This window comes from Terrapene carolina, unplaced genomic scaffold (genome assembly GCF_002925995.2).
Source record: "Terrapene carolina triunguis isolate 2854851 unplaced genomic scaffold, T_m_triunguis-2.0 Scaffold85, whole genome shotgun sequence".
Classification (NCBI taxonomy): domain Eukaryota; kingdom Metazoa; phylum Chordata; order Testudines; family Emydidae; genus Terrapene; species Terrapene triunguis.
The window spans coordinates 57,426,395-57,441,939 of NW_020664436.1; the positions used below are offsets into that span (position 1 = coordinate 57,426,395).

The 15,545-nt window shown below is 42.2% G+C and overlaps 1 protein-coding gene across 1 annotated transcript in view; it reads right to left on the minus strand.

Moving 5' to 3' along the window:
• The window catches only part of TRMT11 (tRNA methyltransferase 11 homolog), a 48,006-nt gene that overhangs the window by 5,792 nt on the left and 26,669 nt on the right, over positions 1-15,545 (minus strand). Inside the window, exons 10-12 of the mRNA XM_026649830.2 lie at positions 14,651-14,723; positions 13,366-13,497; positions 5,665-5,785 (exon numbers count right to left, since the gene is read on the minus strand). Coding sequence (XP_026505615.2) covers positions 5,665-5,785; positions 13,366-13,497; positions 14,651-14,723 — 326 coding nt within the window. The remainder of the gene's footprint in view (positions 1-5,664; positions 5,786-13,365; positions 13,498-14,650; positions 14,724-15,545) is intronic.

A 15,545-nucleotide genomic window follows, 5' to 3' on the forward strand; every position in this document is an offset into this window, starting at 1 on the left:
ACAATAGTGATATTCTGACTTTAGCCATATAAAATGACAAATACATGCAAGATCTTTTGGAAATAATTTATTCTCTACTATTTTTGCTGGATGTTAGGTAATTACAATGAACAGAATATAATGGTTAACTAAAATATGCTTCTGAATAATGGCTGAAGTCAGCAGGTCTATACAAGCACTAATCCTGCAACAGTATCTCTGCCAAATCTCTAAGAGACTCTCTTCATATACACCCTACAGTAGGTGCATGGGCCACACTAGTTAATGAAATCTGCAGCACAGCAGATTTCACACAATTAAAGTGTTGGTGTCAAATCCTCTTGTACCATTGAATTGTCAGGTGCAATTTCCAAATATTGTGCCTTTTCTTCCCCTAGCTCCCGCTTTTTAAGCAAAGCAACAGGTCAGGGACAAAAGTTGAACTTTATCATTTGAACTATCACCTTAAAGCCATTCCTCTCCCTAACATTACCTACTCCAGTGCAATGACATCTTCCACCCCTCTTTTTCTGTTTTGTTCCCCAGACCTGAAACTGAAGAGGAAGCGAAAGAATAGGAAAAGTTTTTTCATTTTATTTCCTTTGTAACCACTGCCCAAAGTTGGTATTAGAGGTAAAACATTTAACTGGTTACTCTGCACAAGCAGGTGAAGTTTCTCTAGAAGCCATTGCTTTGGGTCAGGCACCAAGAGTGGCCAACAATGAACTGTAGACACTAACTTGACTAAATCCATCACTATTATGGTATCAGCTCAGGAAAGCAAGTGATTTCCTCCTTTGTTTGTAAGAGTCAGGTTTCCACCATCCTTTAACCTACTGTCATTCTCTGATAAGGATTTCTTTCACATCGTTGGTATGGACCGTGATATATTTATATTCTCCTCAATGGCACCAATTTTCAACTAAACTGCTGTTTTACATAAACGTTTACCCACATATGGGTTATGATGCATCCTACAATAAATGAAAGCCAGAAAGGCTGATGTCAAAGTGAAAGCCACTTAAGTGCTTACAACTTATTTGATCATGCAACTTCACATTAGTTTTGCTTATATAGAATAATCTAAAAATGGTGCAATATATTTCTAGCATAACAAAGCAGGTAGGGGAGGAGGGAAAAGAACTGAAGTTTACAAATAGAGCGGTGTTTAGTTTAACATCTGTGCAGATATCCAATGTAATGTACAAGCTTATGCTGAATCTAGTGGGCCTCAGTTCAGCCTCAGGGTAATTACTCATGTCTGTTTTTTGTTTTAAAAAAATCCTCCTACCCTTATCACGGCTTCCCAGTGTTCTACATCTGGAACTGGACAGTAGCTAGAGAAACCCTTGTACAAATTTTAGACAGCTATAAACATCACCAAGTAGTTCAAACAGGACAACAGGGTCAAGTCTAGCAACTGATGCTGCTAAATACAGTAGAAAAAACTCAACACCAATAAAGATGCCTAGAATGACCATGTGACAAGGAGGTGCTGGAAACCTTCAGCTTTGCAAATCCGTTAACACTTTGCTCCCAGGTCTTTTCATGGGCAGTCATTTGTTCAGAATGCACTTTCAGTCTAGTTCTTGTTCCTATCTTGACATGCAATTCATAGGCACATTTCTCAAGAGTGGTCAACAGCCCCTCTCCTCTAGAACTCTACAGATATCAGTATTTTGTCAGGAGTACAGATTAAAAGTTTCAGAACAAGAACAATCACCAGCAAAATAGATATGAATTATTCTGGAAAGACACCAGACACAGAATAGTAGTGAAACAGAAAGTGGAAGAGAGTATATAGTCATCAAAATATTTTACAGGGTGACTCAACAAGCCCCACAAAACTAGAAGCTAGTTTTATTAAAAAAGTGGAACAGACAAGAGATTGCCTCCCCCCCCCCGCAAAAAAACCTAACTACAAGAGGAATTTAAAAACAAGTCAATCTTTAAAGAATAGATATGGAGCCTCAAGAATACTTCCTGTAATACTGCTGGAAATTGTTTTGTCCCATATACATTTGTAGTTACACAGTTTCCATCTGATTCTACTTTGGAATTAGAAAAATACGAAGTATGCAACATAAAACTGTTTGTTTCCTCCTTCCCCGCGTCACCTAAACAGATTGCTTATGAAACTTGGAAACTAACCTGGTGCAACATCAAGTACAGTACACTTCAACTTGGCTCAACCTACAGCTAACCTAAAACAAAAGACTGAACCAATTTTACTGGACACCAACCAGATTATACACCACAAGCTTCACAGATTCTGCATCTGCTGAAGCAGCAGCCATTCATATGCCTCACCGTCGGACATACTATGGTGCTTCCACATGCATGCCAAATTCTAAACTCTGCCTCCTCATCAGCCTTGATGAGGACAGGCTCATATCCCCTATGTGGAAAAAGCTTGCTCTAATAGCACTGGTCCTGAACAAAGAATATCACTGAGACATGGGAGGTATCCACATCCAACCAAATCCCTCCCCAACCCTGGGAGAAACTACAAGACACTTTCATGCTGTAAAAGGCCCCCTTTATAATAATGGTTTTAGGTCCTTATCATCAAGGATAGCAAATACTCACCTCATATCCCTCAAACTTTACTTCTCCCCCACTTCCTTTCCTTCTTGTTCTTCCACCTTCTTGGTTTTTATTTCATACAGATTCATAAGGTATTAACTAGCTATTTTTAACCTACCTCCAATATGGCCATACCCATTTATTATGGGGAAGGAGTGAAGTAATTAATAAGACACCTTGGCCCAAAGTAAGCCTCAAAATGTTTCTTTTAAGATTTCCCACCCATTGTGTGCCATACTTGAGCACATTTTTTGTATAGACTTTGTCCAGTTTGCTCTGCGTAAGTGTGTACATTACTGCACATTTACAAAAAATAAAATCTTTATCAGCTATAAGAGGAATTCCTATTGAACTTAATGAGATAAAAACAATTCAAGTTGTTTATTACTGGGATGTTCTTTATGCTTATGATAAAATTATGTACGTCAATTAATATTTTTGGATAGGATTCATGTCTGCTTTGGTCTCTTAGATCACTAATTTCTTGAAATTATAAACACGACCAATTTTCAACACCCGTTCAATGGGATCCATTGCAGATGAGTGTTTTCAACAACAGATCAATTTCTTTAGTGGAGTCAGGGTTTTAGAGTGTTTATACTCTACATATATACAATGTATTCATTACTGCTAGTACTGGTAAATCCTGGCAATATTGCATGATGATTATGCAGTATAATTAAGGCTGCGTGTTTGTCACGGAGCTCACGGATTCCGTGAATTTCCGTGACTTCCATGACTTCTGCAGTGGCCGGTGCGCTTGGCTCAGGGACAGCTAAGGCAGCCTCTGCGCCAGGCGCACCAGCCACTGCTGGAGCAGTCCCGGGCCACCACACCCCGTCCCGTCCCCCCAGAAGAGTTTGGGTGAGGCGGGCTCTTGGCAGCACTTACCTGGGGGCTCCCTGAAAGCAGTGACATCCCCCTTGCTCAGCTGGAACTGTGGCCAATGGGAGCTGCAGGGGTCGTGCCTGGAGGCGGAGGCAGCGCGCAGAGCTGCCTGGCCACACCTCCGCCTAGGACGGAGCTGAATGAGGGGGATGTCACCGCTTCCGGGGAGCCCCCCCAGATAAGTGCTGCCCAGAGCCAGCCTCACCCCGTCCTGTGCCCCAACCCCCTGCCCTCCCCCGCCCCCAAATCTGCTGCTGGGTGGGAGGAGGCGCGGAGGCAGGTAGGAGCCTGCAGGCCCTGCCAACCCTCCCACCCCCAGTGGGGGTCCCGCCTGCCCACAACCGCCTGCCCGCCCCCAGCACCCGTGGGGGCCCCGGGCAGCCCACCCCCAAGTTTTAGTCATGAGTATTTTTAGTAAAAGTCAGGGACAGGTCATGGGCCATGAATTTTTGTTTACTGCCCGTGACCTGCCAATGATTTTTACTAAAAATACCAGTGACTAAAACGTAGCCTTAAGCATAAAAATCACTATCTTTATAAAAATGTATCATCATTCACGGACACTGTGCACTGTGGTTGAACTATCACACACACTAGAAAATTAGTTCCTAATTAAATGAAATTATACTGAACAATGCCTGGAAAAGTACACTAGGTGCTGGAGTATGAAAAAACCCTCACACGCACAACAGCAAGATAAATGGGCAGACCTCCAATTCTCCCAAACAACTTTTCGTGTCACTTCTTCGCTTTTACTGGACAACAAAATGTCCCTACAGAACATTTGTTTGATATGAAACAGAGTAGGAAGAATGTCAATTAAGAGATCCCCGTAAAAGGAACTAAACAGTGTGATGCCAAACATACCCTATATCAAAAAACTCAACAGCAGATATGCATTTGCTGAGGGAAGGAGTTAAACAATACACAGTTTTACTTATTACTTAAACATGCTTTTTCACTAGAAACAGGACATTGCCTTTCATTGCCCTTAAGTTATAGAAAAGGTCTCTGGATCTCTGGGCAGAGGCATCTGCTATTTTTAACTAAGTAGTAAATTTGTCAACTAACATCAAGTGCTCAAAACTAAGCATTTCAATCACTGAACTGACAAGATACATACTGAAGAGTAAGTGATGTACAAAACACAATAGTGCTAAATGACTGAAGTCTATATACAGAAGGGTGAAGAAGTGGTTTAAATTAGAACATGTAGTCCGAGAATACTATTAATGTCAAACCTGTCAATATATAAAAAATAAAACTGGCATAGGGGAAGGGGGGAGAGATACATGTCCAAATTTTAAGTTATAAATGATGGTTTGTTACTGCCAAAGTCAACAGCACCTGCTCTGAACAACTTACAATTTGTTACACTACGTAAGTGCTATTTGACAATTTAAGTCATCACTTGCATTATGAAATCCAGACTGGAAGCTTGCTGGATTGTGAGTGTATACCATAATGCTGAAGCACTAATTTGCTTCAAACCACCTCCACTGTTTAAAATAATAGCTTTTTACAGCTAATTAAGAAAATACTGGAAGCGCTTGCTCACCTCCTACACATTTTAGCTAAGAACAATGTCCTACTTATTAACCTGCCTCTGCTTTCCTACCATGTCTAAGTATCTCTTTCCTAATGTTGTATTTCCAGACTGATTTTTTTGTTAGTCATCTTTAACAGTTTAAGCAACTGAAAACACATTACCTTTCCTGCATGAGAACTGGAGATTAAATACCCCTGTCAGGAGGCCCCCACATCACTGAACTAATGTCAGACTTTAGTACTGTATATATAATGGCTTAGAACCCAATTTTCAGAGATAAGCACTCTCAATCCCCACTGAAGTCAACACCTCTGAAAAAATATCTTGTCCTCAAAGATCCTGCCATCACCCATATTAAATTTTTCATCCAGGGCAAACTGGTTATCAAAATTTTTTAAAAACAAAAAACTATCTTAAATCATTGCAGACTAAGTGAGCAACACAACAGGCTTGTTTTTTGTCTTTAAGATGTGGCATTTTTCAAAGCCTCTAATTCGTGTCATAAAAACGTCTTAGCAGCAGCAGAATTGACAGTCCAGTACTGAATACCAAAACTGGTGGTGGTAATACAATAAATTCCCTTTTGCAGTTCAAACAGTAGAGCAAACCTTTCATATATTTGACAGCCGCCATTTCGCACAACACACCCAAGAACATTTTACCTCAAATTCTTTCACCTTTTCCATGGTTATCAAGCGCCTTGATGTGTGGCTGGAAAGCATCTGCTCACAGTTACTAATAAGTTTCAGGCAGGGGTGCCGAGGTATAATCTCTTCTGTGTATCTGGAAGAAATAAGCAGTCAGAAAGCTGTAAACCTATGAACTGTACCATGTGCATTTGAAACACAACAGTTATACAGATCTATTCAAACTGGCTTACACTATAAGCTTCCACACATTTTATAGCCATACTAAGTTTCCAGAAACAACGTTTTCACTTGTTTTCAGAAATCATAAGCATATATTTCATCTTTTTGGGACACAAATAAAAGACATGGTGCAGATGAACTAGCTGTAAACAGGAAGAATATTTCCCATTGGGCTCTCTACAAATGGGTAATTGAGCTCTTGAGATCCCTTCCAGCCATACATTTCTATATGTAGATGCCTGCATCATATCAAGTATCATGGGAAAATGCCTCCAACCATCCAATCAGGAACTGTGCTTTTTAAAAGTATTTCACAAGCATCCAATGATAATCAACTGATTTGGGTGGTTGTGTATTTACTGTCACACCCCAATGGGAGACTATTATACTTGGACTTCAATCTATATTACAACACAACCTCTTTAATAACCATTGAAATCTTTTGGATTCAGAGACTGGTTTTATAAACAGACTGGAGCATATTGGACTTCCTTTGTCAGACAGGGAAAGACATTTTAAAGGAGAAAATCTGTTCTGATAGCCCTTTGACAGAGGACAATAATACTGCCTGGCTGACAAAATGTACCAAAATTAATTCAGTTAAAACTTCTGTACTGGTGGGTAAAGAGTAAGCTTCCACAATATTTTACGTAACTTCGATCTTGCAGAAAAACTACATCTACACCAGCCATACAAAGAAGACTAATTTCCAAGAATCTACATCTCCGAAATTGCATTCCCCCTCTTATTTTTCAAAATGCTAAAAGCTGAATTAGGTTTTAAAGAGTTTCACAGAGGGGGAGGGGAGGAGACATCTGACTCAATTAATAGCCTATAAATATATAATAAAGGAAAGCGTGAACATGAGGCATCTTCACCCTGCTGCTGAGTTAGTCTTTAAAAAACTAACACATCCCTTGAAGGGCAAGGAGTATTTGAGGCACGAGGGAGATGCATGTATCGAAAAGTAAATAAATATTAGGGAAAACAAAAAAAATGCAAAAGCAGTTCCTACCACCACCACCTACTGCCACCTATGATGGTACCTTCCCAAGTTTGTTTTTTAAAAAAATACTTTTTCTATGCATCTATACACTTTGTGTGACCGTGAGCAAGTCCGTTAGTCTCTGTGCCTCAGTTTCCTCAACTGTAAAATGAAGATAATAGCAAACCCCTACTTCACAGGGTTGTTGTAAGGATAACTACATTAAGAGACTGCTCAGATACTACAGTAATGTGGCCACTCAAGACAGAATATAAGTGTACGGTTTTGCATTGCTACCTGAAAAATTATGAACAATGTGACCAATGTTGCAAGTCTTGCTTCTTTCAACTGTATTAGAAAGCCTGCTACAACAGCCATAGACACTAACCTTCGCAATAATGCTGGTACAGAGCTGGGGGCCATTAATACAGAACACTGTAGTATTTTTTAAATAAGGGGAGTTCCACCTCCTGCATAAACAAATAAGTCAAACCAAAATAGAACTAGAGTTTCTTAGGTCTATACTAGGAATTTACATTAGTATAGCTATGTCTCTCAGGAGTATGAAAAATCCACACCCCCGAGAGACAGCTATACCAACCTAACTCTTGATGTAGACCTAGCTACTGCTTCTCAGGAAGGTAGATTACCTATGTCAACGGGAAAAGCCTTCCTCTCAGCGTACAATGAAGTGCTACAGCAGGGAGGCTGTAACTGCTGTGGTGTTTTACACATAGACATACCGAGCAGCTACAAGATTTCACAGGAAAGTGGAAAATGGAACGTCAATGACAGAAGTTCCAGGCTCCTTAATTCTTGTACTAACATGTGTCTCTTCAGCAAAGCTCAAAGCAGCAATAAACTTCTTGCCTCCTGAGCTGCATTTATTTTCCATTTTCTGCACTGGGCACTACTATGATGCCCAAGAACTCCTAAACTTGTTTAATTTTTATCTGCTACCTGAAGTAGCACCCTAATACACTGTGCTTCACTCAATTAATGGATAAAAGGGGATGGTTTTGACCTATATAAAACCCTAAATCTCTCAGGACCTTTTTATGAGACTGCCTCTCTCTTCTTGCTACACTACCACAGTTGCAATCAGCAAATGTGCTTGACCAGAAGCCCCCTTGATTTATAAGGGGGGGGCTGGCAATAGAGTTATCCGTGAGAGGCTCTGAGCTCTGAAACAAGTTTCCTCCTGGTCCAAGCTAGCTCTGATCTGTTGAACTTCAAGGCACGCTGAAAGGCACATTTATTTGTGCAGGCTGCTCCAGAGGATGGTGGGTTTGATGTATGTGGGGAAAGGGAGATGTGTCCTGCTGGCAGGTAAGTGGCTATTTAGTTTTATTTTTGTTCTTTTGATTTGTGGCAGAATGCTGAGTCTTCGATAGGTGCCCTTTATTATTGTATAAATCCAGAGAAAATTTAAATTAAAATTAAAAATTACAGCCAAAGCAACACTCCATGCCTTCTGGAGGACAGACGGCATGAAAAATAACCAGACTCAGAACACTTGAGGATAGGGGAAAGAGAGCTGGCAGTAGTCTCTCCCTTAGTTCCTTAAACAATGAAAGTTTCTTCTCTCTCTTGCTTCAGGAGTGGAGAACAAGCCACTCTCTCTCTTCCCCTGTTGCTAGTCTGCTGAGGTCTTTGCTACACATAATGTGATCTGAAACCCAGATAACAACTGAAAGTACCCCACACTCTTTTAGCTATTCCTTGGGTGCAACAAATATTATTACCAGGTCTTCATTCAAAAGCTCTATTATAATCTTTATGTTCCCCATTTTAAATTTCTTGCCCAACCAAACTGCAGTTCTATTTCCCAAAACAGACATCAAACCAACCACCACCAGAGTTTCAGCCACAGTGTTACCAGGGTGGAGCACTTTGTGATTGTGAACACACCAGTCCACAAAATCTGGATAATAGAAAGCTAAAGACAGATCCGAAACACCTCCTACAATAGATTGCAGCTTCAAACAACCATCCGAAAAAGCAGGAAGGTGTAGGTGAGGAGGAAGATTTGGAAATTTCTTACTGGAAAAAAAAACCAGACATGAGCTTTTATAAAATTAAGATGATACATCACAAGTCCTACCAAGTAAATGAGTTGGTTCTGTGCATCATTTCAGAGGCTCCAAATTCACTACCTCAAACTCCTCTCCCAATGCACCTACAGCTTGAAATTTGGTAACGCCTCCCTTACAACAGGTAAAAATCAGGAAATGCATGACAGAAGAGGGCCAAAGAATTCTTAACAACTTACAAAGATAGGCACTCTGCCACCACTTCTTTTAGAAGTTTCTCTTCATAACTGTGTAAAAGCCCGACAGCAAAGGAATTAAAAGAATTCAGGCCTAACAATGATTTCAATGTCAGAATGAAACAATAAACTACTTTGGAGTGTAATGTTATCTTTCAGAATGAGAGGTGTTATCACTCTAAAACACCTTCCTGTCTTTTTAGCATTAATGCAGACAGTTCTTTCTACAGGTAATGATTACTCCGTTAGGTAAATCCCAGAACGTTGTCAAATGGAGTATAGTAGCAATTGCTTTAACAAAAATCCATTTTACCCAATTTTCTTTTTAATTTAAAAGAAGAGGACATATGGTAACCATCAGTTACAGATGAATAGGAAGGGAGACATTGTCAGTGAACACCTGACAGCTCAACAGATTAGTCACTAGCTTCTCTCTCTTTGGCCCACAAATTTGCTAGCAAGTTTTGTTAAAGTAAGAACCTGCACAGAGGATTAAAACTGAAAACTCAATGTGTTAATATATTAATGTTTCACATTTCCATAGTGCATTTCATCTGAAATTTTCACACTGCACTACAAACAAAACATTCATAACAGTAGGTAGTCAGCACCATTTTACACATGGGGAAACTGAGGAAGTGAGAGGTTGATTTGCTCAAGGCAAGTCAGTGGCACAGCTACAACAGAACACAGAATTCATAACTCCTAGCCACCTGCTCTAACCTAAGTTCTCTGTAAGCTGTGAGGGCATGAAGCAACCTATTTAGTGCCGTGCAGGCGCTCAGAGAACCCACCCAGGGACCTGCTGTGGCCAGGGGAGGGGTGCCCCTCCCCCCAACCCCCACCTAGCCTGGCCCCTAACCTGCCACCAGAGAGGCACCCCTCCCCCAGCCCCAACTCAGCCTGCGGCCCAGACCAAGCCACAGCCGGATCGGGCCCAGCTGCACCTGGGGCGACGCGGCCCAACCCCGGAGCAGCCCGGACCCAGCCAGGCCCTGGGGTGGTGCAGCCCAGCCCAACCCCAGAGCGACGTGGCCCTCCCCCAGCCCGGACCTGCTGGGGCCAGGGGAGGGGCGCCTAACCTGTAGCCCCAGCCCCAGAGCTGCCACGGTGAGGAGAGGCTCCTCTCCCCTCCCAGTCCAGGTGCTGCTGCGGGGAGAGCGCGCTGCGGGGAGTCCTCTCTCCCCACTGTAGCCCCGGATCACCCCCCTGCACTTCAAACCACTCATCCCTGGCCCCACCCCAGAGCCCACACCCCCAGCCAGAGCCTTCACTCCCTGCACCCCAAGCCTCTGTCCCAGCCCTGAGCCCCCTCCCACACTCCGAACCCCTCAGCCCCACCCGCACCACATGAATTTTGTTATGTGCACCAATATGAAGGTGGGAAAAATTAAAGGGAACACTGGCTCTAACCAGTAAGAAACACAGCTTCCATTGTTTGGGGCAGCACTGCTGTTGCACAACTACAAAAAAAGTAGGGAAAACGCAATGCTATGACAAACAGAATAGACTTGATAATTCTAAGCAAACAGCATACTAGCACAAGCCATACATTTTGGCAATCTAGGAATTCACAAGCACACACAATGCCATCAGAGATAAGCAGCCACAGACATTCTGAATAATGAATTAAAAACTTCCATTGGTTAAGGCACCTTTTTGTCTGCAAGAACCATTTAATAAGTATACACAAAAATATTTATTCCATCATTCAAAAAGAGTGACATGCAAGCTATATGATACAGATCCACTAAGCTCACCTTTGAAGTATATTTTTGTAGTGATTCCACCATCACAAAGCAACTAGAGAGAGGTCTGATATTAGATTATTTGTCTTTTCAAGTGTTAAAATGATATCTCATTGGTAATAATCACTTGATGCCCAGAGTTAGTGTTGAGGTGTCACAACTTGACAAGCCACAGGGTTTTACCACTGTGTTGTAACCTTGGACAACTGTTAGTGGCTTCCAGTCCCACCACATGTGAAGAAAGACCCTTGTGACAATGTACAAGCTGTTGTTAGATACAAGATGTATTGGTGCTGACCTAAGATGTGTAAACATGCTGTATACTACCCCCTTCTATATATCTGTGAGGAACACCTCTTATAGGCTGACATGTTAGATTACATATTTGACACCTGTGAGCAACAGACAGGATCCCATGTATTCCATGGCTGCAAAACACACCCTTTGCCACAGATTGGCACTTAAAAAATCTAAGCTCTCATATTAAAAACAACACACACACACACCCCACTTTTCCACTCCTAATCGCAAAGAAAACTTTAAAAATGTGAGCTAATGTATAACAATACAATAGTGTTCCTTGAGTTTGCAGACAGCCTGAAACAATACCTCTGAGAGACAATATGATCCATTTCAGTCAACCTAAGGATGACAGTTTAAATGTCTATATTTCCAATTAGCCATGTCATTGCTCATCATTTTATCACAAACATCCAACTAATGTGCTTAGCCCACAATCCCAAACTGCTTCCCATATCCTTCTGGGGTTCCAAAAGCCTCAAATATCACCTACCCAGCTGCCGAACACATCCAGCTTCCACCTCCCTCCCAAACTAAATTTCCATGACACAATTTTATATTGCCCTCACAAAAAACTGAAAACAGAGTGTGGAAGGGCATAAAATGAATTCCACTTAACATGGCCTATTATACTGGCAGCATTTTTGTTCATGTTGAATTCAATAAAAGACTCAATTTTTAAAATTTAAATAAGCTCTGCAAAATTTCCAGTCTGCTGCAACGGAACGTCACAGAAGTCAAAGGTTCTTCCACAAAATTTAGTTTCAGCTTGCTGTGGAGGATATAGGGCCTTGGCATTCAGAACGCAATTTCTGTTATCTTACTGACATAACAAGAGGTTTCCCTGACATGCTGTAACTCCAGAGGCTCAGGTGTAACTCTGTCTAAGACACTGGACCGAGACTTAAGAGACTCACGTTCAATTCCCAGCTCTACCACATACTTCCAGTATTACCCTGGGCAAGTCAACCTCTGTCCCTCAGTTCTCATCTGAAAGTGAAGAAAATACTTCCTTTTTTCCCCACCTATGGTCTGTCCCATGGCCTGTAACGGAGTCCTTATTTCTCCTTGCATCTAGTCACATCCGTGGCTCAGTTTCCCCCTCTTTAGCAGCTGTCCACCCCATCCATCTGCCTGGGAAAGACTGGGAGTTTAACCCTTGGTCAATACTTCCCCTTCCAAGAATCACCCAAGGCCAAACCAAACTAATTTCTCTAGCTCGTCCCAGACATAATAGTCCTTCTGCCCTGTTAGTGCAGGCTTGCTCTCCTGGGGGTACACAGTGCTTTCCTGCTGCACAGGCTACAGCTTTCACCCATGTTGATGCATGACTGCCCTTCCATACCCAGGTAAGTCATATACCCTCCCCCAGGGCCAAATGATTCCTTGCCCTATTGACAGAGGGATCTCTGCTCTTCTCCGTCTTCTCCAGGCTTTGAGAAACAACAGTCCTTTTCCTCTCATGGCAGGTGTGTCAGCTCGCCCTCTCCTGATAGTGCAGTGGAGGGAAAAGGGAAGCTGGTCTTCTCCTGGGCCTCTCTCAGGCCTCATTAGCCAAGCCCCTCTGGCAGACTCCACCCCAGCTCACTCTCTTCACGGGGAACCACCTGACCCCTGGCAAGCTTGCCCAGTCCACCACAGTCATAACCCATACCTACGCAGCTGAACAGCTAGAATTTTCAGTTACCTGCAAGTCTGTCTCTGAGCTACAGGCAGCTTCTTATATAGCCTGGCAGTCATGATTCCTCTTGGTCACCTGACCTCTGGATTCGCCTGGAGAATTTAATTGTCCAGAATTTCTCTCTTTAAAAGGGTCAAGCCTCAATAAAAAGGCAAACTAATATTGCCTGCTCTTAAAGGGGTGTGCATTTAGCTCTGACGTTTACCTGGATTCCAGTATTCTGGTTTTCCAGTCACATACCATTCTTTTATCAATAGCATGCATTTTTGCAAAAAAATAAAAGTTTTGATTTCTAACTGGCAGCACATGGTTCTCTCTCCTTTCAAAAATTGTTCCAAACTCTGTTCTCCTTCACTCATCCAGTTTTGATATACGAAAATCGTAGGAATCCCTCTTAAACCCCAGTAGGAAGTTCTAGAGACATCCCACCCTGGAAGAAATTATGGCTAGGTTATAATATAATTTTTATCTACTACAGACTAGATATCAAGGCATTTAGAAGAGTACGTACTCAGGTTTGTAAACTGGTAGCCAGTACACCAATCTTCCTCCCATCACCAGGTACTCTGCCGCAGAGTTTAACAAGTCAAAAAAGATATCACTCAGATGATAGTTCGAGGAAATGGAGATGTGATTTTCTGTGCTAAACAATATTGAAAAAAATACTGAACAGGTAATAGCCACAATTTTATTTTATTTTATTTTTTGAACAACATAGGCTGAGATTTGCAAAGCCAGTTAAGGGTATTAGATGACCAAGTCCCACTAAAATTAATGAGAAATCTGCATCCAAACTCTTTCACAGTGGCTTTTTAAATATTAGGGATGGAATTTGCAAAGAAAACTACTCAACTAAAATCACTTTTGAAATACAACTATTTTGTACAGTGTCTTTCATAAGCATTATTGTAAGAATCAAAGGAGGATGAGACATTCTGAGATGAAATCTGAAAATAGCAGAAAATCAAGGCCAAGCAGTAGAACAGGCTGTCATCCCAACAATGGAGAGATTGTCTGCCAGGACAGAGAATGCCTGTCGCAGGTGAGCACAAAGGGGGAGGGGCACGCAAGGGAAACTAAAATGCATGGGTAGGGCCCTACCAAATTCATGACCATGAAAAACGCGTGAAATCTGGTCTTGTGTGTGCTTTTACTCTATACTATACAGATTTCACAGAGGAGATCAGTGTTTCACAAATTGGGGATCCTGACCTAAAAGGGCGTTCCGGGGGGGAGGGGTCGCAAGGTTATTTTAAAGGGGTCGCGGTATTGCCACCCTTACTTCTGTGCTGCCTTCAGAGCAGCAGCTGTTAGCCAGGCACCCAGCTGTGAAGGCAGCACCCCTGCCAGCAGCAGCGCAGAAGTAAGGGTGGAAATATCATACCACGTCACCCTTACTTCTGCGCTGCTGCCTTCAGCGCTGTGCAGCTGGCTAGCGGCGACTGCTGACTGTGGGCCCAGCTCTGCAGGCAGCAGCACAGAAGTAAGGGTGGCATGCTATGGTATTGTCACCCTTACTTAAATAGAGCTGTTCAAGGACAGGGATGATGACGTGAAGCTATTTTGTAAATGTAAGAGAGGGAGTTTGGGACTTAGAAGCTAGAAAACTTGCATGGCCAAGGAGGACGACGATTTTAGGAAGACGGGCACTGACAGTCATTTTTGCAAGCTATGTAGTGACGGTGGTACTTTTTAAAATTGTTTGGTTAAAGGACAGCAATGAAGTAAATTTCTAAAACTGTGGCTGGCCTTCCATTAACACATTGATATGTACAATGAATAAAAGGCTTACCTACCCTCTTTCCGTTGCTTTAAGTATTTCTTTTTGTGAACCAGTTCTTCTAGTAGCTTCTCGTATTCCATATGGAGCTATACAGAGTAAGTACATAATGTTGAGCTCAGGAGTTCACCCTTTACACAAATAACGTCATGAAATTCTACAATAGTGTACATGTGGTAGCAGTTGCAAAGAGTTTATAAGATTAACTTCTTCAAGATGTATCCATTAAAAGTTTATCTTGATCCTAAGGCTCACTTTTTTAAAGCTATTTCAAAAAGGTCTCTTATCAGTAAGACACTAAACAGTCAAGTGTAATAGCACACTAACCACTTAAAAACTATTTAATATGGTGCTGAAGTGGTTTTCTTTTTTTTTTTTAAATGATTTTGTTGGCTAAAATATTTTCTTTACATTTCCAACACATGACGCTGTTAATCCCCTTCCCTTGCTTCGTCTTGTATTGGGGTTTAATGACCCTTTTAAGGTTAGAGGGGGCCAGAAGACCCTATACCAGGAAGTTGAATTGGAAAAGGCCCAGGAAATGGCCTGGCTCTCCAGAGAGGCCAGGGGCTGATGTGGGACTGACAGAGCTCCCTAGTTGGGGTTCAGAGGTAACTGGAGGGGGGGGGGGAGAGACTAGGAACCAGATGCCCTGGAATGAGAGTGAAATTGAAAACCTCAGAAAGGGTTTGGGCCAATAAATTGAACCCCAGGAAGTGGAGTGTTACTTTCAGTGCTCTTGCCTGCAAGTATGTCATTGAAGGGCAAGATGCCTGCAGGGCCCCACTGTGCCTCGAAGGGGTATGCCCTGGGAAGAGACCCTGCCACACTGATGCTGCAGGGCAGCATTGGGAAAGGGAGCTTCAGAAAGAGATTGTTATTGTATTGTGGTAGTGTCTAGAAGCCCCAGT